Source organism: Pollachius pollachius (genome assembly GCF_949987615.1).
Source record: "Pollachius pollachius genome assembly, chromosome: 19".
Lineage (NCBI taxonomy): Eukaryota > Metazoa > Chordata > Actinopteri > Gadiformes > Gadidae > Pollachius > Pollachius pollachius.
In genome coordinates, this window is record NC_136952.1 from 19,441,694 (window position 1) to 19,463,694 (window position 22,001).

The 22,001-nt window shown below is 41.1% G+C and overlaps 1 protein-coding gene across 1 annotated transcript in view; it reads left to right on the plus strand.

The window, feature by feature from the left end:
• Window positions 1-22,001, plus strand: part of LOC307090006 (glutamate receptor ionotropic, delta-1-like) — a gene marked incomplete at both ends in the record, with an annotated part of 387,185 nt that overhangs the window by 213,822 nt on the left and 151,362 nt on the right. The window contains one exon of the mRNA XM_079756527.1: window positions 9,047-9,331. Within this exon, the coding sequence (XP_079612653.1) occupies window positions 9,047-9,331 (285 nt within the window). The remainder of the gene's footprint in view (window positions 1-9,046; window positions 9,332-22,001) is intronic.

Sequence of the window (22,001 nt, forward strand, 5' to 3'; positions counted from 1 at the left end):
TAAAGCTGTAATAAATGGCGTATTTTGTTTATTTTGGTTAAGCATTATGAAAAAATGTGCATGCACAATAAAGCATACAAAATAATTTGCAGGCAAATGTTTCACGTTGGGGTAAGGCCCCGATGTTCATGGAACCTAGAAACATCCTGGGTACAATAACCCATCATTGCATCATAATTTTATATAATAATCATACATAATCATAATTTTTCAATTTCAGATTCTGACTGCCTTTTAAGGGTCGAGGAAATGCTGTCTTGTCTTCACCATTAGTTTGGATTACAGAATATATAATGCTGTAACTCTTATTAAGCATTTGCAAAGAAGTCCCTGCAATGGTTATGGTGAATACAATTGTAACATAAATTACAAATTGTACAGTTGGTTTTCCTGTTAGGTGTGTATGTGTGTGCGTGTTTGAGTCTGTGTGTGTGATAGGGTCTTGAGGCTGTTGGTTGGGTCTTGACAGCGTGTGTGTGTCGTACGGTGGATGAGTGATCAGGGAGTCCCTGGGCTGGTCGCATGTGATGGATGAGAGCTCCCCATCAGAGGGAAGGATCAACCGCTCACTAATACATCATTAGTCTCTCTCTGCCTCTTGCTCTCCATCTCACACACCCAGGAACCAGTTCCCACGCACGCACGCACGCACGCACGCACGCACACCAACTCATGCAGTCCTACACACATGTAAACACGCACATGAACCAGTTTTACACACACCACACACACACAAACACTCACTTACACATGCCTTAACCCATGTATACACAAATGAAACAGTATCATACACATACACACAAACGCATGCAGGCACACCCATACACATCAGCACATCATTATTGTATCAATCTTTATTAGCAGTCACACTTTAGTTTTTGGTAACACATTTTTTAGCTTTAATCAGCCTCGTAACAGACTGATAATAAACTTATTCTAACAATGTAACTAGAATATTATTTGAAAGAAAGAAAGAAAGAAAGAAAGAAAGAAAGAAAGAAAGAAAGAAAGAAAGAAAAGCTAAGAAGAACAATAGTGGAGCAGTAACAGCAAAAATGCACGTTTTTTAATGAACATAATTTCTATCAAAGTTTGTTGCACAGTACGTACTGAGCAAGCAGTCATCAAACAGTATGTTACAATGTTTGTGCATTCTGTTCATTGGCTGAGGCAGATGGACGCACACATTAATTTAAATAATGTTTGCAACATAATGTTGAAATTGGCCGGTTCTAATACTCATCTTGGAAAGACTAATGGTGTAATCTGTTAATTAGTCATTTTTGAGTTCAACAACATGGCATTACACACACACACACACACACACACACACACACACACACACACACACACACACACACACACACACACATATGGTGACTAACACAGACATAGTTCAGTCAATGGGGCATTGGGTAAAGACCAGAATTGTTTGGGTTAAACTATTGTGTTTCTTTGTACAATTAGCCAAGTTGTCAATTGTGTTGCAGAGTAGGATTAGCAAACAGACAATGGTGTTTTACAGTGTGATTTGCATAATTCTTTAAGCTATTCTACGATAGCTTGAAGAAGCTACTGCTTAACTTCATTAGCAAAGCAGGCTACAGCATTTTCTAACGTGAATGGCCAATCAGCGTGTTACATTTCCTAGCATGATTTGCCAAACAGGCCATTGCATTATCCAGAGTGCTAAGACAAGCAGGCTATTGCGTTTTTCTAGCATGATTAGCTATGCAGGCTATTGTATTTCCCCTCCTTCCCCCCCAGACTCCTTAGCTGGTTATTTATTCCCTTTGTTAAGTGAAGGTTCTTGGTAGCGGCCACAGTGGGGAGAGAGTTGGGGGAAGTGGGCGAACAGCTAATGGGGGTAGAGACCTACAGAGATAGATAGTTTAATTAACCATTAGAGAAATTAAGACCCTTTGGCCTTGGGTGAAAAATGTGCATGGAGCCCTGAGAGAACACAGGACAGCACAATGAGAGGAGAGGGAGAGGAGATAAATAGCAAGATAACAAGAGGAGTCTCTTTCTTTTCCTAGTAGCACAACAGCTGTATTTCAGAGTAAACACAGGCATGATTAGAGGCCTCTTGGAAACACCTTTTATACCCCCAGGTGTGTTCTTCATTAGCTATCACAAGCTTAATGGTTCCCTTAATGTCCCCCACAAGTGGGAAAGTCCACCCAGTATGATGGATACAGATCAGCCTACACATTGGTACAGGCTGGTAGGCTGATCAGACATCTTAGTGGACTCCCCCCTCTGTGATGTCACTCGTATACCTGCTGGTCAAACTGGGACCCTTTAACTCGTCCTGCCATGTGTGCCATCACACGCTGCAGACAGCATGGGGCATCAGCGGCCGGACTGATGGATGAGGTGCAGTCTACAGATAGCGTAGATCAGGAGACCCACACAGAAGGCTCCCAGCCACGTGGTGGGGGAGGGGGTCAACAATCCCCTCCTCGTGTCGCTCTTCTTTGTCTGGTGCAACTGATCTGCCCAATCAAGCCATGCATAGTAGCTCTAATCTTTGGGTTTTGTCGTGCTAGTCCGGTCTTTGTGTTTCCTCTCCGTATGGATTATCTGCGCTTTCGTTGCCCCCTTCAACATGTGAACAAATCTCTTTTCCTTTTCATTGTGTTTGGGGTGTGGGAGGGTTAACTCTAAACCAACACAAGCTGTAAGGGTGAATAAAGGCTGTTTGGCTGGAAGGGTTACAGAAGAAGATGACGATTGTAGTGTTTTCAGAGTAATACTTTGGGTTAATGGCAGCGTAAAGTTGTTCTCATTAATTTTTTTATTGCAACATCGTCAAGTTACAGACAATACAACAGATTGGCAATGTAATGTTAATAAATAGCTGCAATAAAAGTGTGTTCCTTGGATTTCATTCAAAATCTTATTGCATGATGCAACACAGTGCATCTCTAAAGAGTTCATAATGTCCCTGTGCAATTTCAGCAGGCCCTAATTCAAGATTTAACATTGAAATTGTAAAGCAGCTTTTAAATTTGGTCGTCTTGATTGGAAACAAAATTTACCAACAACAATATCTATCACAATATACACCTTGAGAGAGAATGATATCTCTTATGGCCCTTTATGTTTGTTTGTCTCTCTTTTTCTTCCTTTCCCGCCGTCTGCCAGACTAAGAGCCATTATAATGCAGAGGGAGTCGCTTTAACTAAACAACAAGCAGGTATCATTTAGCAAAGTCATAACTGTGATTCACAGAGGAGCCATAACTCACTGAGTAGTGTCGCTGTAAATGGCGATTTAGTTTTATGAGGGCAACTTTAGCATTCATCATTTTTTTCTGTTGTTTTTCCCTCAGTGGATTAGATGTGTTCAAACGCTTTTTTTGTTTTCGTCCTGCTCTTTCACAGCACTAGACCGTATGCTTAAGAGCATCCAACGCACTTGAGATGCTGTAACGTTCTTGGTACGATCCCCAATGTCTGCAGCCTATTATGCCTTTTAGCCTTACCCCCTCCAAGCTCCTCAATGAGATATCTGAAAACACTGAAGATGCTTTTGATTAAAGGTGCAGGGAGTAGGATTAAGTGGCAACAGACTGAATACCCCCTCACCTCGCCCGTTCAACAACGTAGGAGTAGGCACTAGGTACTTCCAACATGATGTCCTCGTCTACGACAGCTTCGGGTAGCCAAGGGTCAAGAGATGAGGTTCCTTGATGGTTTTATAAATTGCATTTAGTTCTTTAGCCTGTACAACAAAAGTACAATAGCTATCTTGAGATAAGATGGCGTCCTCTCTAGAGATTATTTTCCGCTCTGGGCTAGTGTAGAGAAATAGCGGGGCATCGGGGTAACATTCATGTAATTAAAAGGGGGAGGTATGGTGAACACATTGTAAATCAACTCCTGAATATGGATTCATACCGTGTCCATGTGTAAGATAATTTACCCTGTCCTGTTTATTGATTATCATTATTACCTTATCTGTACCTCAATTCGATAGGCTGCTTGGGTTACATTAGGTCCTTAACCATTGAAAACAGTTACTGTCACAATTTATTATAAATTGTCCAATTACTTTGGATGTATCCTCGTCGGGACTCAGATAGGAGGCAGAAGAACCTGTTTTACGATCCGTGGTGCATTCCAGTAAATATGTTCTAACAAAATGAACAGTAATGGGCTCTTTGCGTTTCCTCCAAAGACAACACTTTCACATTTGTTCTCTCTAGAAGCGGTAGCCAGGGAAGTGTGGAGTGGGAGCACTCGGGCATAGAGGCTCATAATCTACTGAAGAGATTAGATAAGGGTTGGCTTTTGTCCCTACAGTTTACAAAAGACAGCGGTATCAACAAACCCCAACAACCGGGCAGGGAATCACAGTTGTTGTTGCGGTTGTTGTTGTAGTTTTAATGTGGTTTCATAGTAGATAAAAGGTTGGTGACTGAATTCATATGTTGCCAAAATATAATTTTGCACCTGACATCAGGAAGCACTTGAACATTTTAAGCACATGCTCAGAGCTGAAACGGAAAATCGTTTCAGCCTGCTCGTTGTTGACACATGAGTATTGCTAAAGCAGAAAAATAGCAATACATTCATTCAATTGAAAAAGTACAATTATCTAAATTCCTATGTATAACAAAACATATTATTGCTCATGGCCATCCTCAGGTAGTTAAAATGGATTTTACGATAGCCTATATATAGTCTACATATAGCATATTTTAGCGACCAGTAATTGAGCGTATTATTATTACAGTTTATCTTGTGAGGTCGTTGGGAGCCAACAGTTTTTCTGAATCCGTAAATGCTCTACCGCAGCGCCTCCCTTACTTTAACCTGAAAAACTTAAGTTAAATGCTAAATGCAAAACATCTATTTATCTGTAGAATCAAACCGTCAATGTGTTAGCCTTTGCACATTGCTAAAGCCCTTTGAGTATGGGAGATTTTTAATTGGGCTTTATTAATTTCATAATATCTCTGTTTAATCAAGGATTATAATTTCTTGTTAAAAAAATTGAATTTGCGAATATGTGGTTTAAAGCAAATGCTTGGCATTCCATTTGTGAGAAAAGTGCGGGGCACCTTGCCTTTGGTCTAGATGGTGTTATAAATCCCCTCCTAGAACAAGGGCAGCCTTTGATTGGTCTGTCTATCGGCTGGGCGATCTGAGAGCAATCAGCTAGGACAAATCCCACACCTCCTACAAAAAAAGATTATTTTTGTTTGAGGGCTCGCCGGGCTAATTGAGCAGCAGATCATGTTCGGGGGTCCAGTGTGAAGAACTGATTAGCTGCAGAGTACAACCAACTGAATACCCCCTCACACCCATCCCCTTCCTAGACTACGGTGGCCTGGGATGGCCTGTATTGGTAGAGGGCACTTATTTAGTTAAAAAAAGCTTTAATCACACACCAAGGTCTATTTTTGACGGCTCTAGCCTGAAAATAAATCAGTCAGGATCGTGCATCTTTGTCATAGTTACTATGGTCACTGAGAGGAGGTAACAGCCTATTCATGTTTCTCCCTCAGTCTTCTAACTGCATTCATAGTGGTAAACTACCATCATAGACCTTTGATTAACACTATTTATTCTACTTCATTTAAGAATGCTTGATTCTCATTGGCTGGGAGGAGGGCATTAACCCGGCAGTTTGCCCGCTGACTTGTCGGTTGTACTCATGGACCTATTAAGGAGGTTGTACTTGCTGCTGACTGAGCACAGCATCATCAAATAGTAGGTCAATACTCATAGTATAGAGTATTGACATAGTATTGAATTGTATTTTTTGGAATACTCGATTCTGATTGGCTGCAGGGTGTACATTTATCCCTGATATATGGACACCTGCTAAGTAGTTCCAGTCAAATTTTCTGTTCAGCCTTCAAAACAAGAGCTGGTAAATTGTGAAAAATGCATTAAACTGTAATCAGAACACATGGTTATATGCTATAGACCCTATAGTGTCTGTGGTATAAATGCTGGGACGAATTTCAAATTATTAATATCTACACTTTATGTTGAAAGTATAGACTGTCGCGATTCCCATTGAAACGAATGGCGCTGTGATTAGTCTTCAAAACCAGAGTTGATAAATCGTGAAAAATGAATTAAACTGTAGACTGTCAGAATCTGAATTTTAAATTATAAATATGTACAATCCATAATGTTAGCTCTCTGGCTCATAGCTGAGCGGACTAGAATACCTCCCATTGCCAAGTCGTAGCTAAGGTCCGTTCTATTTGCTGGAGGAGTGAACAACGTTTCCGTTTCATAAGAACCTTACGGGAGAGTAATGATTGTTCCAGGTATCAGTCAAACCCTCAGGGTATACCAGGGAAACTAAGGTATGGCTTGTGAAAAACTTTATATTTGGATTGTAAAAGGCATGAAAATATAAATGAATGATCTTAATTTCTTTTTTTTGGCAAATGACCATGGTATAAGCGGAATAATGCCCTTGGAGGTGTCCAAAACATGTTTGATCGATCGTAATTAAAGGGGACTACTTTTTGAGGGAGATGAACTCAAACAGAGTATGCATTTAATAAGCATGCAATACAAATAAGAAAAAGCATCATTATTAAAGTATTTGAATTGTTTTATTATGTTGGCAAGCAAAAAGTAGAATAAACGGGATAATCACCTCAAGGCAGGGCAATAAACAGTATGTTATGCCCGGCTCGTTGAAGGTTACCACCCTCGACTACATCTCGGACGGTAAGCCGTCCACGATGCGGGCATAACGAACTGTTTATTGCCCTGCCTCTCGGTGATTATCCCTTACGTGTTACATGTATTGATCATCCATAGTGGTTAACTACCAACATAGACCTATGATTATCAATGTTATATGTATTGATCATCCATAGTTGTAAACTACCATCATAGATCGATAATTATCCTATCCTAACATGACGTGTGCAGTTTTATAGGAACAGTTTCATTTTGGATAAGAAAGAGTGGAGGCCTACTTTTAGTTATCAAACAGGGAAACGTCCTCAAAACATGCACTTAATAAATAATTTACGCCTTTATGACATTCCCCGTCTACCGTCTAACTGTGATTCGCTACACTATTTTACAATCAATCCTATTTTGGTCCTGAAGTCCTCATAGGCTATTGTAGAGTCGTCCCAGGGAGGGCTAGGCTTCTCAGACACTTCTTTAAAACGCCAGGGAGTGGGTGGAAGGAAGGCACAACATTCCTTATTTTATGCGGTTTTACACTAATTAAAACATACTTTTCTGATATTATACTTTTCTGCAAAATCCATTCTGTAAGATGCCACTCACTTCAACCCACAGTACCTTAAAGAAACTGGCTTTCCCATATAATATCTGTTAATGAAGTTAATTGAAAAATGGGTTATCACTATTGAACGATGTCAAGTTGAAAAGACCGAAATCAATCCAATAAGCAGCATAAACCATGCTCAATTTGCATAGCAATAAAATAATGATTTTGGTTGTCTTTGTTTTGATCCAGCTTCATTGAATAGCTCTGGGGTAAGTTATTAATGCCGTACCTCAATCCTAATTGCGTTCAAACATGCACATCGCCCAATTGCGCAGTAGATACAAACAGAAACTATCTGAACATCTTAATATCCTCTAGGCCCATCACACCTAAGGATCAGGTCTGTTTCTCAATTGAAATCAGTCCACGTTCAATTCAAAGAGCTTTGTCGGCATGGGGACATTACATTTACAATGCCAATGGATTTTCCTTTTCAAAGACAACCAAAAGATATTTTCTATTTTTTTATACCATTTTCCAATCTCTCTAACCCTCCCCCATATCTGTCTTTCAATTTGGTTGAGTTTAATCTAATTCAGTTAGATTCTGTCCATTTGAATTCAATTCAAAGGGCTGTATTGGAAAGAAAAACGGTACATTTAGAATGAATAACATTCAGTTAATTTTATCGTTTGCTTTTTCTTGATTTTTGCAGTTTTTATCATTCAAAGGGTTTTAAAAACCCTTTCCACAGAGGCATATCATTTTGATATTTAGGACTTATAGCCGACGATTTTGTAAAATTGACTTAAAACTCACCACATACGGAAGGCAGCGTCAACCACTCCGGCTGACACCGGTTTCCGGAAGCAGTTAGGATTAGGGGTCTCGCTCAGGGACACCTCAACACTCAACCAGGGGGAGCCAGGGATCGAACTAGCATTTTCCGTTTACAATTCAGCAGGCTCAACCTCCTGAACTACTGCCGTCTGCATAGCATCGCCAGGTATCACCAGAGCACAAACACAGCTGTTGTGCCCGCTTCTCTCATTTTCCTTTTTAGTAGACTTATCTAGACTCATCATGGGTAGTAGTAGTAGTTTAGTCCATTGACATTTATACATAGAAACTGCATTGACTGCTTCGACCAGTTGCTGCGATTCATCAACAAAGTTGCCATTTTGAAGAGGGCAAGTAAGGGAAGGTCCTTTAAACTGACACAGCACTATAACTCTAATATTTCTCGAACCAATGTCATTTAGCGTTTTTACACTACTTCTAAATATGACTGCCTTACTTTAATCTTTTTCCCGTCATGGTCCACATTGATTTCGCACCCCAATGTCTCCTCTCGAACCAGCGGCAGGACTTGGGTAGAGTTGTTGATGGCCTAAAATATAACGAAGATGGTGAAAGATGGTGCCATCTACGAGAAAGCAGAGGAATTTTCCTTGTGGTCAGCGAAGTAATGACTATGTTTGCGTTTTATAAAAACAACTCATTGAAATCTGTTGAGAAATGTAATCAATACTGCTCGTTATCCCAAAGAGCTGGGGCTCCCCATATTACCTCACCTACAGGGCAGTACTTGCCTCTCAAAAAGGGCGCTGATTTTGACGTACGTCCCAGAGGCCAATGTGGTGTCTACGTTTATATGTTGATGGTTGAGTCTACTACCGGTGCCCAGGTACATAAAAGGACCATCCTTAGTGTTACGAGCAACTTCTGTGTTTGTCCTACAATGCGGTCTTTCAAAAGGGTATATTACCACGATAAACATAAATACAAGCATCCTCAAAGCCGACTGTCTCTCTTGCAGCCTGCGAGCTGATGAACCAGGGCATCCTGGCGCTGGTGACCTCCACGGGCTGTGCCGCGGCCAGCGCCCTGCAGTCCCTGACCGACGCCATGCACATCCCGCACCTCTACGTGCAGCGCAACGGCGAGGGCTCGCCGCGGACCGGCTGCCATCTCAACCCCAGCCCGGGAGGGCAGCGCTACACGCTGGCCGCTCGCCCACCCGTACGCCTCAACGACGTCATGCTGACGCTCGTGGAAGAGCTGCGCTGGCAGAAGTTCATCATCTTCTACGACACTGAGTATGGTGAGTGCTCACAGTTTGTGTTGTTCTTTTTGGTGCTGTATAACTTTGTACACTAGTGATAAGGTTGCGTGGCACGGTCCTGTCTTTATTGCTGTGTGGGCGTGCACTATGTTGCAAGGACTCTATATATCGCTCCAGCCTGGTCCTACCAGACTCTCGTACTTCATTTCATTTGTACAGAGTGTCTGGACCCACTCAATTGACAAACGTTAACTCACTTGAAGGCGGGCGTCTGTTGAAGTTTAAAACGATTGGATCTGCCCAGTGGCACTCTGGATCTGCCATAACCAATTGCTAACGTTTGGCCGGGAATCACGTTGCGCGCAGGCTGTAAACAAACCAATCACCGTGCGTGAAGATGTCCGTCAACGACATTGATCTCAGCCACTCCCTCTGTTCGCTGATTGGACGCAGAAAATGTAGACAGAGAAAACCCACTAACATACAGTGGGGCAAAAAAGTATTTAGTCAGCCACCAATTGTGCAAGTTCTCCCACTTAAAAAGATGAGAGACGCCTGTAATTTTCATCATAGGTATACCTCAGCTATGAGAGACAAAATGAAAAAAAAAAATCTAGAAAATCACATCTGATTTTTAAAGAATTTATTTGCAAATTATGGTGAAAAATAAGTATTTGGTCAATAACAAAAGGTCATCTCAATACTTTGTTACATGCCCTTTGTTGGCAATGACAGAGGTCAAACGTTTTCTGTAAGTCTTTACAAGGTTTTCACACACTGCTGCTGGTATTTTGGCCCATTCCTCCATGCAGATCTCCTCTAGAGCAATGATGTTTTTGGGCCTTCGCTGGGCAACACAGACTTTCAACTCCCTCCAAAGATTTTCTATGGGGTTGAGATCTGGAGACTGGCTAGGCCACTCCAGGACCTTGAAATGCTTCTTACGAAGCCACTCCTTCGTTGCCCGGGCGGTGTGTTTGGGGTCATTGTCATGCTGAAAGACCCAGCCACGTTTCATCTTCAGTGCCCTTGCTGATGGAAGGAGGTTTTCACTCAAAATCTCACGATAAATGGCCCCATTCATTCTTTCCGTCACACGGATCAGACGTCCTGGTCCCTTGGCAGAAAAACAGCCCCAAAGCATGATGTTTCCACCCCCATGCTTCACTGTAGGTATGGTGTTCTTTGGATGCAACTCAGCATTCTTTCTCCTCCAAACACGACGAGTTGAGTTTTTACCAAAAAGTTATATTTTGGTTTCATCTGACCATATGACATTCTCCCAATCCTGTTCTGGATCATCCAAATGCTCTCTAGCAAACTTCAAACGGGCCCGGACATGCACTGGCTTTAGCAGGGGGACACGTCTGGCACTGCAGGATTTGAGTCCCTGGCGGCGTAGTGTGTTAGTGATGGTTAGTGATGGCTCTTTGTTACTTTGGTCCCAGCTCTCTGGAGGTCATTCACTAGGTCCCCCCGTGTGTTTCTGGGATTTTTGTTCACCGTTCTTGTGATCATTTTGACCCCACAGGATGAGATCTTGCGTGGAGCCCCAGATCTAGGGAGATTATCAGTGGTCTTGTATGTATTCCATTTCCTAATAATTGCTCCCACAGTTGATTTCTTCACACCAAGCTGCTTACCTATTGCAGATTCAGACTTCCCAGGCTGGTGCAGGTCTACAATTGTGTTTCTGGTGTCCTTTGACAGCTCTTTGGTCTTGGCCATAGTGGAGTTTGGAGTGTGACTGTTTGAGGTTGTGGACAGGTGTCTTTTATACTGATAAGGAGTTCAAACATGTGCCATTGATACAGGTAAACAGCCTCTTAAAGAAGAAGAAGTTACAGGTCTGTGACAGCCAGAAATCTTGCTGGTTTGTAGGTGACCAAATACTTATTTTCCACCATAATTTGCAAATAAATTCTTAAAAAATCTGACAATGTGATTTTCTGGATTTTTTTTTTCATTTTGTCTCTCATAGCTGAGGTTTACCTATGATGAAAATAACAGGCCTCTCTTGTCTTTTTAAGTGGGACACTTGCACAATTGGTGGCTGACTAAATACTTTTTTGCCCCACTGTACCAAACCATACCCAATGATGTGTTCTAAGCCCCCTGCTTTATTCCCTATACACCCATGATTGTACAGCCAATTACAACTCAAACTCTATTGTCAAATTTGGGGATGATACAGTAGTGATTGGACTCATCTCCAACAACGATGTTACAGCCTACCTAAATTAAATTAAGATGCTGACATCATGGTGCAATGACAACAGCCTTGAACTAAACATTGCCAAAACAAAGGAATTGGTGGTTGACTTCAGAAGGGACAAGCAGAGGCTACATCACACACCACTGAACATCCATGGTACCCTGGTGGAGACGGTGAGTCACTTTAAATATCTGGGAGTAGTCATCTCTAAGGACCTTTCATGGACATCACACATCTCCAACCTGGTGAAAAAAGCAAGACAGCTGTACCATCTTAGAAAGCTGAACAAATTCAGAATATCCAGAGAGCTGCAGAAAACATTCTACTTAGCAACAATAGTCTGTTATTTCTGGAAATATCACAACCTGGTACGGAAATAGCAACTCTCAGGATAAGAAGGCCTTCTATAGAGTTATCAGGTGTGCAGAGAAAATCACCAACACTGCACTCCCTGGACTTCAGGACATCTACACTAGGCGTTGCCTGTCAAGGGCAAATACAATTTTAAAGGACTGTCATCACCCAGGCCATATAATGTTTCAATGGTTGCCCTCTCGAAAGAGGGTTCGTTCTCAAAAGGCCAGAACAGAAAGACTGAGAAGAAGTTTTTTTCCCCAAGCCATACGGACAATGAATGCATAATTCCCCCCTCTTCATAAACTTTTTATTTTATTTTATTTATTTAATCCAATCTTCTTACTTTTCAATTATTATTAAACTTTGCACAGCTGGGAGTTGCAGTCGCAATCCCCATTTTACTGCTTTTTGTTTCTCAAATTAAGCATGTGACAAATAAATACTTGAATCTTGAATCTTGGACAAATGCACGGATTTTGAGTTAAGTGTCCGTGGTCATTTCACAGATTCCTTTGAGACCAGGTTGCAAATGGAGGATACTGTGCGCTGTGAGGTGGTTTTACTCTAAGTGGAAAGGTTGTTGGTTCGAAGCCCTTTCTCTGTGGTCTACCTTCAGGCATCCCAAAGCAACATGTATACCAGCATCTTATACCTGTTCATTAAACACCAGAGGTGAGAGTAAGTCAAACCATTTGAAATTCTGAAGTCTGAACCTGCAATTCCCAAGCCCCTTGTGCTGACCGATTTGGGGAAATAATCAAATTGCAATTTCTTTAGACCTTTAGATTGTGATTTAGTATGCAATTCTTTATCTTCTGTATTATTCACAAAAACAAGCAATAAATATTTCTATAGTATGACCAACCCAACATTGGAAGCAGTCAGACTATACACTGCCCTTTCCTGTAGGCCAGGCCTGTTTTGATATTAATTGATGCATGAATTGTTAAATATACCATCTTTATTTAAATATTGAATTTAAAAAGAAAAACTAGAAAATTAATTTCCTGCAGAAAATGCAGAGGTTGAAAATATGTTTTAATGAAGGCACAGGTTAAATGGCTTAAATCAAGTGAAGGTATTGAACAGAGTTCAAAAGTCTAAATGGAGTAAACAATGTAAACATGCACACCATTTAAAAAAATGTGTATGGTTAGAAACAAATAAAGTGACAGCTGAAGGAAAAGCGCAAATTAGGGCATTGCTAAAAATGCAGAAACGTAAAATGAATTGAACTTAAGAATCAACTGACTGACGCTGAATTGCATTACCTGGAGAAGCAAAGTGCTTACAAAAGCTGGAAGCTAAACTGTAGTACTTTCAAAGCTGGAAGAAGAGCTTTGGAAAATAACAAACAAAACCCTACAAAAAGTCCTTTGAAGCTGGATTCCCCAGCTACAGTACTCCTCGGGAAAGGAGTTGTTCGGTCAAGGAATGTCTAGTTCAGGGGGGGGATATCCGGATATGTGTGTTTCCGTTTCTCTTACTACTACCTGGGTAGGTTAGTGTGTATCTATCTGTTGTGTCTTATCTGTAATGAATGAATCTTCACAATCGTCTGTGGCGGTGTTCACAGCGGGCCACGCCGTATCCAACACATCCACAGTTCTACTGGGCAAAGCTTGTCATCGTAGATTCAATCTTCCTGGGATCAAACAAAAACACCAACCTGCCGTCTGTCCAGTGTTACGGCTCAAGGTGACCCCCTGGAAACGGGGTGCTCACGTGTAATTTCCTGCTACTGGAATCATGTTGAGCTTGTCATGTTGGAGAATCATGTTGGAGAACACATGCAATTGCATCTTTAAATAATAAAGGGTTTAGTAGCCCTATATTCCATGTGGGTTACATGTGATTATCAAAAAAGTATAAAGGATAATCTAAATTGTGTATTCTTTTCTGATTATTGAAGATACAAGTGTGTTGATTTGTTAAACCTTTGAATGAAGGTTAAGGGTTAAGAATTGACTAAGTTACGAAGTCTGAAGTAGCTGAAGGTCCTCCCTTTGACTTCTATTGTGAAAAATAGTATTTTTTAAAAGCAGAATAAATGAATTCCTATTAAAGGAAACCATCAAAACAAACAAACACACACACAACTATTTTTCCCACACCCCAAAACAACCTCAAATTGCAGTATTGTCCTAAAATATATTCCCTACACGTTGCAGAATTGTTACTGTTGGGTAGTGTGCAATACAAATTGCGTTTGTATTCTCAGCAGCTGCAGGAGGCTTTACAATGCACGACGACTTTTCCTGGCAGGAAAATCGCTAATCAAGTTATCATAACAGATAACCTATGTGCCACTTAAGTGTTACTGTCCCACAGATATGTTTTAAAGAGTTTCAGTTTCGAAAAACTGCGCTGAGAAATGAGGCTCCGCCTCCGATTCGAAAAGACGGACTCTTTTTATATCTTAGGTAAAAACATGTAATTTGAATTGAGTATTGATTAGTGGGGTACACAATTAAGACAAAACAACGGTGGGCCTGTTCAAAACTAATTTATATATTTTGTAATTTAATAAAATGATCATGACATTTTTTCAGCAACCTTAGTTTTGGGGGCCTCCGCCAGGTACTTGGGGCCCTACACGCTCTGCGTACTCTGTGTGTGGAGAGCGGCGGCCCTGGTGATAGGTCCCAAAGTTTGCAGAGGATAAGGAAGAAATAAAGAAATAAAGAAGAAAGCCTAAGAAGAACAATAGTTGAGTGCTGCATGCATCACTCACCTGATATATACAAATCTTCACAACAAATCACACAAACTAAGTGCAGAAATATAGAAAAATATAGGTGGCTCTACCACTCTAAATATGTAAATAACTCAAAGTAAACATTTAATATGTAAAATGTTCGAAATGATAACATTTTTGCGGTAGTTGCGAATATTTGCATATTTTGAATAGCTCGAGTTGGGCAGCCTTGCAAACATCCAGTATCCAGTGTCTTTGCTAAGGCCGTAGACCCGGAAAGGATCACTGTGTTGAGGGGCGTCATATCTTCACCTATGAACTTCACTATGTCCTCAGTCATTTTGCTGTGCATTTTGAATGGCATTGATATATACTCTGGATCCTTTTGGTTAGTGATCGCTGCCGTGGGTATTCGGTCTACTTGGCATACTGGCAGTCAGTTTTGTCAGTTTTTGTTTTGTCCTGATATAAGTCAAGTCACTGTGAGAATAAGAATCCTGCTATAAGGCGAGTCACTGTGAGAATAATAATCCTGCTATAAGTCGAGTCAGTCAAGTCAATCGGAATTCTGATGATTTACACAAACTGCCACATCTATTTCAGTTTTAGTAATATGGATATATTTTCAACACTAGTGAAAACTTTTATCCTGCTTACACTTTATAAGTCTTACTGATATTTGACATTTTGTGGAAGTCAATAACAAGCCTCCTTAATGAACAACAATGGAGTGTGACGGTCTGAAATGACAACACAGCCCGATTGCTCTATAGGGCTCTTAAGCTAAGTTCACGTTTCAAGATTTTAGCCTTGATTTTCTACTCGACGAAAGTTTGTGGAGATCGACTACAAATTCCAGATCAGCGGCCAACCAGCGCTCGCTCACATTGTGCATTACATTAAATGATAATGTATGTAAAGATATAATATATATATATATATATATATATATATATATATATATATATATATATATATATATATATATATATATATATATATATATATATATTAGTGCTGTCAGTTTAACGCGTTATTAGCGGCGTTAACGCAAGCCAATTTTAACAGCGTTCGCACGATTAACGCTCTTTTGGCTTGGCTAACGTTTTTCCACCTGCTGTCAAGTTAACTATGACATTAATGCGATTAATCGCGATTGAATAATTTAATCGCTTGACAGCACTAATATATATATTTATATATATATAAAATATATATAAATGTATGTATATCTATGAATATCTATAAATATGAATGTGTAGATAATATATATATATATATAGATTTAGATATAGGTCTAATAGAAATCGGGACATAAAAACATTGTTTTGCTATTAGTTTTACGTGCACTATGTTAAGAGGGTAAGAAATCAACAAATCATGTTACAATAACAAAAATGCAATTTCTCAAAATCTAGATTAATACAAATTCTTTTGAGTCATCTGTCCCAAGTCAAATCTCAAGAAATTAATATCAAGTCAAAATCACGTCTGGTCTTTGGACAATGTTGGTCAACTAAGTCTCAAGTCCTTACATTTTTGACTCGAGTCAAGTGATGTTATAAGTCCCCCACCTCTGTTAAATACGCAAAACATGCAGGATTAAAGCAACTTCTCGACTGATAATGGTAGGACTCTGCATTACTGCATAAAATAAAAATCACTTGAATGAAGTGAAGGGAAAGGAGATTTAATCTCACACGCTCCGTCAGGGAGGCTGAGAGGTGGTTGTCAGGGGACGGGCTAAACCTTTTACACACTCACCTAATGGCCCTCTCAGACAAGATGTCAGGCTGCTCTTGAACTCTGCCCCTCCCCACGCCCTTCAAACCTGAGACATTGAGAGGGGAAAATGGCAGTGCCTTGAACATTCAAATCCACGTCCGTCCGTCTGTCTGTCGCTCCATCTGTGCCCTGCGTTTGGCCTGTGGTGTTGGGAACACTTAGAAATAATGAGCACTTGAGGAAAAATGTAGGATGTTTAATTATTCACTGTGACAATTCGAGCACTTAGCATGTGCAACCAACCCTCAGGTATCAGGGGATCCTGTGTGATAACGCCGACATATTATTACATCGCACCACATTGTCCATACAGAGACGTGCGTAAAGAAAGAGTGAACCATTCAGTTTACCTGCTCCCAATTTGGAGCAGGTGAAACATCTCAGGTCAATTTGTCTTTTTTTGTTCTTTCCTTCTGTCTTTCTTCATGGACTTCTGAATAGTCTTAGGCTACGTTTACATGATGACAGTCTGAACAGAAGACGCGAAAGTGGCGTCGCGTCTTCACTTTTTATTCCGCGTTTAGACGAGGGTTTTCGGGAGGAAATCTGCATGCATACGGTGACGCAAAAGTTTGTGTAATTCGATTGGGTATGCATGTCAGGCGGCTAGGTGGTGTGATACACTATCACACAACACCGCCATGTCTGAGAAAAGAAAATCGTGTAAACGGGGCCTTAATTTCAGAGACCATAAGATGACCCAGTTTGGGTTATCTAATATTTACGAAAGCAAATATCTTCGGAGAAATTTAAGTCATTGTCGTGTCTGTAAACCCTTTCTCTGGACACTAGAGATGGGCTGGGCCTGCAGAACAGATATCACCTTATTTGGACTTCCAGTCTAGGGAGGGTTTGAGCTGTTTTCGTGCAACAACACAGCTCAATAGAAGTTTACGACACATTACTACATCTGAAATATCATTTATACGCCTATATTTAATTTATGGAAAATACAGGGTTGTTATTATTTTGTTATTTTTGTGTTTGTGTTTCAGGGTACTTAAATTTTTATCAGAAACATCAAATGATGGAACTCTTGAAATTTGTGTCCGCAATGTCCACAAAACGGAATAATATTTAAAAAACCTCCTACATGAATCTGTCCATATCGCACTGTTAATTTTTCTTAACGTGTGAGTGACTAAAGGTCCAGTGAGAATGGACTGTTTGATAAAAATGCTAGAGACTATTTCCTGCAGCAATTTTCCTGGTGAGGTTTTTGTTACTGGAAACAGAAAACCGGCAGATGAATGATGACAGCAGATGAATGCAGATGAATCTGTGGAGGGGGACAAATTGTTGCTTTTATTGTCCCAGGTGGTGTCGACCAATTGACTTGTATCAGGAAATGCATACTTTGACCAACTGACAGCTGATACGGACAACTTATGCTGTACCTGGCCATTAGGGATGGGTCAGTCCCGAACGATTCGTTCACAATGAACGAATCCCGAAGGTGAACAACGAGAACTGATTCCCACACAAGAGAACTGATTCTTTGATTCTTTTTTTTTTTTTACATAAAACGAAATATGGTCACGTAAATAAAATATGCAAACTAACAGAGCTCCTTCTCCCCGCGACCTTATATTGTTTGAGTCTAAAACGTTCTCAAAGATTCAGCCAATGAGAGTGCTACAGCAGGTAGCAATCATATTGCCATGGCCCAAGGGTAAACCAATGACAAGGCACCGTCACACAGGTTAACTAACGATCGATGTAGGCTTCAATATCATGCAAGCACTTTAGACGTTTTCTTTTTATTTTGTTGTACAACACAACTGCATGCTTTAATAAAGTATTGTTTTACCTACCATGGAAATGGCCGAACTGCGTTGTATAGGCCAATGCTACAGAAATTTGTTTCGTTTTTGTTTTCCGAGCGCACCGTGACAGAATTTCTTTTTCGTTTCTGTTTTATTCCCGTTCGTTTCCACCGCACGGTGCGGCCCGAATCGTTGCGGCTTGGCGCAGCTCAATTGCGGCTGGCGTTTCGACCGCCGACAGTACCCTTATGGTAGGGCTGTGAAAATGCCTTAATTGGTGGGCGTACCCAATACCTATAAGCGGGGGGGGTGGGGGCCAACATCTGTGAGATTCCCTGTCAAATGACGTAATCTGACTTAACGAACAAATCAAACAAACAAATCGTGATAGTGAACGGAACTGAAAGAACTGATTCCCGGAAAATAATAAGAGTTTTGCCCATCCCTACTGGCCATCCTACGTCTGCAAGGCTGAGATGATGAGTTCTTCTGTTGTTCTGACCCAGCCCAATCGCTCCCTCTCTCTGAGATAACAAAGTGAACTTTCCTTCTTTCCTCCCTTTTCATTTCCTTAATTTCTTCCACGAAGTGCGTGATGGGTGAAGCCATTGCAAAAGTGAATGAAGTTGGGGGGGGGCCCATTTATTCCGATTAGCGGTCTATTGTGGGGACGATATGAGGACCAGATGGGCTCTTTGGTTAGGCTGTCTGGCTGCGACTACACCCGGCCAACCAACTGTCACTTTGCTGTGATTATGATTAAAGACACAAAGCTGGATGCTCCTTCCTCGTTCCTCCTAAAGCCTCTCCTCCCTATTACCCACCTTCCTGCCCTGTCCTCGCCTCGTTCTCCGCTCCGTCCCTCCAGAGGTTTATTTGTCTAACACACACAGACACATTTTGGTTATGGTATCATTATGGGGACTGATGTCAGCAGACCCAATCTCATCATTGATAAATCTTGTCATCTCATTGTCTGCATCGTTATTGCTAGTTCATTGGTTCTGGCGATGATGGCTAGACGTCTGTATTTTTCATATCAGAAACATTCCCCCAAACCAATAAGTATCAGCTTATTAAACTCTGGGGAGCAGAGTTTGCAATGTAGCTGTATGTGATTGTTGGGTTGGAATGTTCTGGAGTCATGCTCGTATGACTTTTTTGACTGTCTGCAGTTCCATCCAAGCAACTTTTTTATTTTTGATGAATCACTAAAAGGATATGACACCCTCCCAACAAATCAATTATTTTCTTTTTCGATTTCCATTTTAGAATCACGTCAACTCAGCCACCAGAACTGCATTTGATTTTGCTAATGTATTTTAGAAGTTAAGATTCATGTTTCATTTGCACACTTTACTCTACATTAATGAATTCTATTTAAAATAGCAAAGGGGCTCTGTCGTTCTCTGTTCTATTTTGGATGTGTGATGACACACCAAACTCCTATTCTAGTCCATGTTTTTATTTGTTTCCTTCGTATCCAATATTATTTGTTTCCAATATTCCTATACCCAGAAGCTTAACAAAAATGTTAAGCCGAAAAGTACATAGAGGAGAAAAAGGTTAGAAAAGGCAGGAAGAAGTTGACTTTGACAAAGTGAGAAAGAAAGAAACACACACACTTCAACACACACAGATGGCCAAACACGAACACACCCGGAGACAGAAAGCACGGGGTCGATTGGCACCGTCTCCGGCCGCTGCCCGCGGCCCCGCTCATGTGTGGCTCCGCGGAGCATGACACGGAGTCTCACGCCTTCAGGAGAACCCAGACTTCAAATCACACGCTGCCCGCGCAAAGCCCGCATGGTCACATGAATGGGCAGCTGGCTGCAATGCGCTCTGGGAAGCTGTGTTTCGTGTTTTGTGTTTTTTATTTTTTCATCAGCACCCAATCAGAGGCACCTGTCATGCAGTACGAGAGAGAGAGAGAGAGAGAGAGGAGAGATAGAATGAGAGAGAGGAGAGATAGAATGAGAGAGAGAGGAGAGATAGAATGAAAGAGAGAGAGAGAGAGAGAGAGAGAGAGAGAGAGAGAGAGAGAGAGAGAGAGAGAGAGAGAGAGAGAGAGAGAGATTGCTGTGAAGATTGGTGGAAAGGGGGTTTGTTGTTCCTAAACTCACACAGGAACAGACAGGAGAACAGAAGGGCGCAGAAGGGGACCAGAGAGATTCTTACAGCTGACGATGCCGTGTTAGTGGTAGGTTAAAGATGGATGGCTGGTTACCCACCCTTCCACCAGCCATCCAGGACGGGCAAAGGGGAAAGACTGGACGGACAATCCGACAACAGGATTGACGGATGGATTGACAGCGTGTAATGAATCATGGATGCGTGGATACAATAAGAAATGTATTAGTTCTTTATTGAATGAAGGTATTGCATCCTAAAAGTATATTTGTTTGGTTTACATCTATGGGCACTCTTGTTTGTACAAGCTTGTGTGTAGCTATTTCCACTGCAGATATTTCCCTTGACTTGAGGTCACGTTGTTCTCCCTGGTTAATGTCTCTCTGGTGAATAGTGCAGAATAAGCCCTAATATTCAGCGACTACGGCCTTCCTAATCTCAGTGTACCAAACTTTAATTAATTCACCACTCGCGCCATAATCACTTGCTGTTCATCATCATACACACTATTTATAACTTGACACATAACAACCTCATCAGATGTTCTGCTGTGTGTGTGTGTCTGTGTGTGTGATTGTGTTCTCATATGCTGTGTTGGGTGTTTGCGCATGTGTGCTGGGGTGTGTGTATGTTTGTGTGTATGGGCTGCTGGGCAATGTTTCACATCAATTTAAATGTTGAATATGAAAGGTGCTATCTGTCCCTGTAACCAGCCTCCTGGCTTAAACTCTGTCTGAATTCTCTGACTCACAGACACACACGCACACACACACGCACAGGCACACACACACACTGCAAATTTCCCTAACGTTCATAAAGATGGAAGTCAATTTGTTCGAATACCTTTTGCCATGTGGAATTGAGATGATTAGATTGATTAGTCATATAACGTGTGTAAATTTTACGGTGAACAGATATATTTTTTTGCGAGTTTCAAAGGGATTGGTCAACGTTGTGTGAAATGTTGAGCTGCTAAAGAGCCCTCGAATCTGACAACGCGGTCCAAGCGGCTGCTTCTCAAATGAAGTCAAGTAATGAAACTGGACCTTTAGGCATACAACTCTGCCTAGATGGATAACGCTATGGCTAATGCTAGTATGTTAGCTAATGCTAGTAACGGAGGATTGGCGTGGGTTTGCTGCCCGGTTTGATGTACTGACGACGATGATGATCATCATCGGTATAAATGACAGGTCTGAGGGAGGGGAAGAGAAGAGAAGGAGAAAAGAGAACAGAGAGAGCACGAACAAAGAGTGACCGATAGAGAACAGCAGGAGCAAGGAAACGTATATTTAGCACATGTCAGGCTTGTGTGGCGTTTGTTCTGTTGTGTCCACACCTGTACACAGTGTGTACTTGTTAGTTTGTCCGTGGTATCGTGCGTAACCTTGTCTTAACCTAATAACTATGTTATGAATATGAATAATTATAATAATAATCCAGTTCATTATATTGAGCATTTCACATTTTTCCTCCTGTCTAAACCGCTTGTCTATTTCCTCTTTAAGTGTTGTGGAGATGAACAAATGTCCGGTTCCGTAGGAAGCTATTGATCAATGAGCCCTTTTCAGTCAATCAATGACTAAAACGTTGATGGAATGGCTGACGTCCAAGTGCTTGGAATAGATCATCTTGTCTTTATTAACTCCTTCTACTCAGAAAGATGTTCAGAGAATGCCCTACTGTCGTTATTTCCATCTCAATTATTTATAAACTTTTCTGCCAATTAGCCAAGGCCTTTACAAATCACAAATT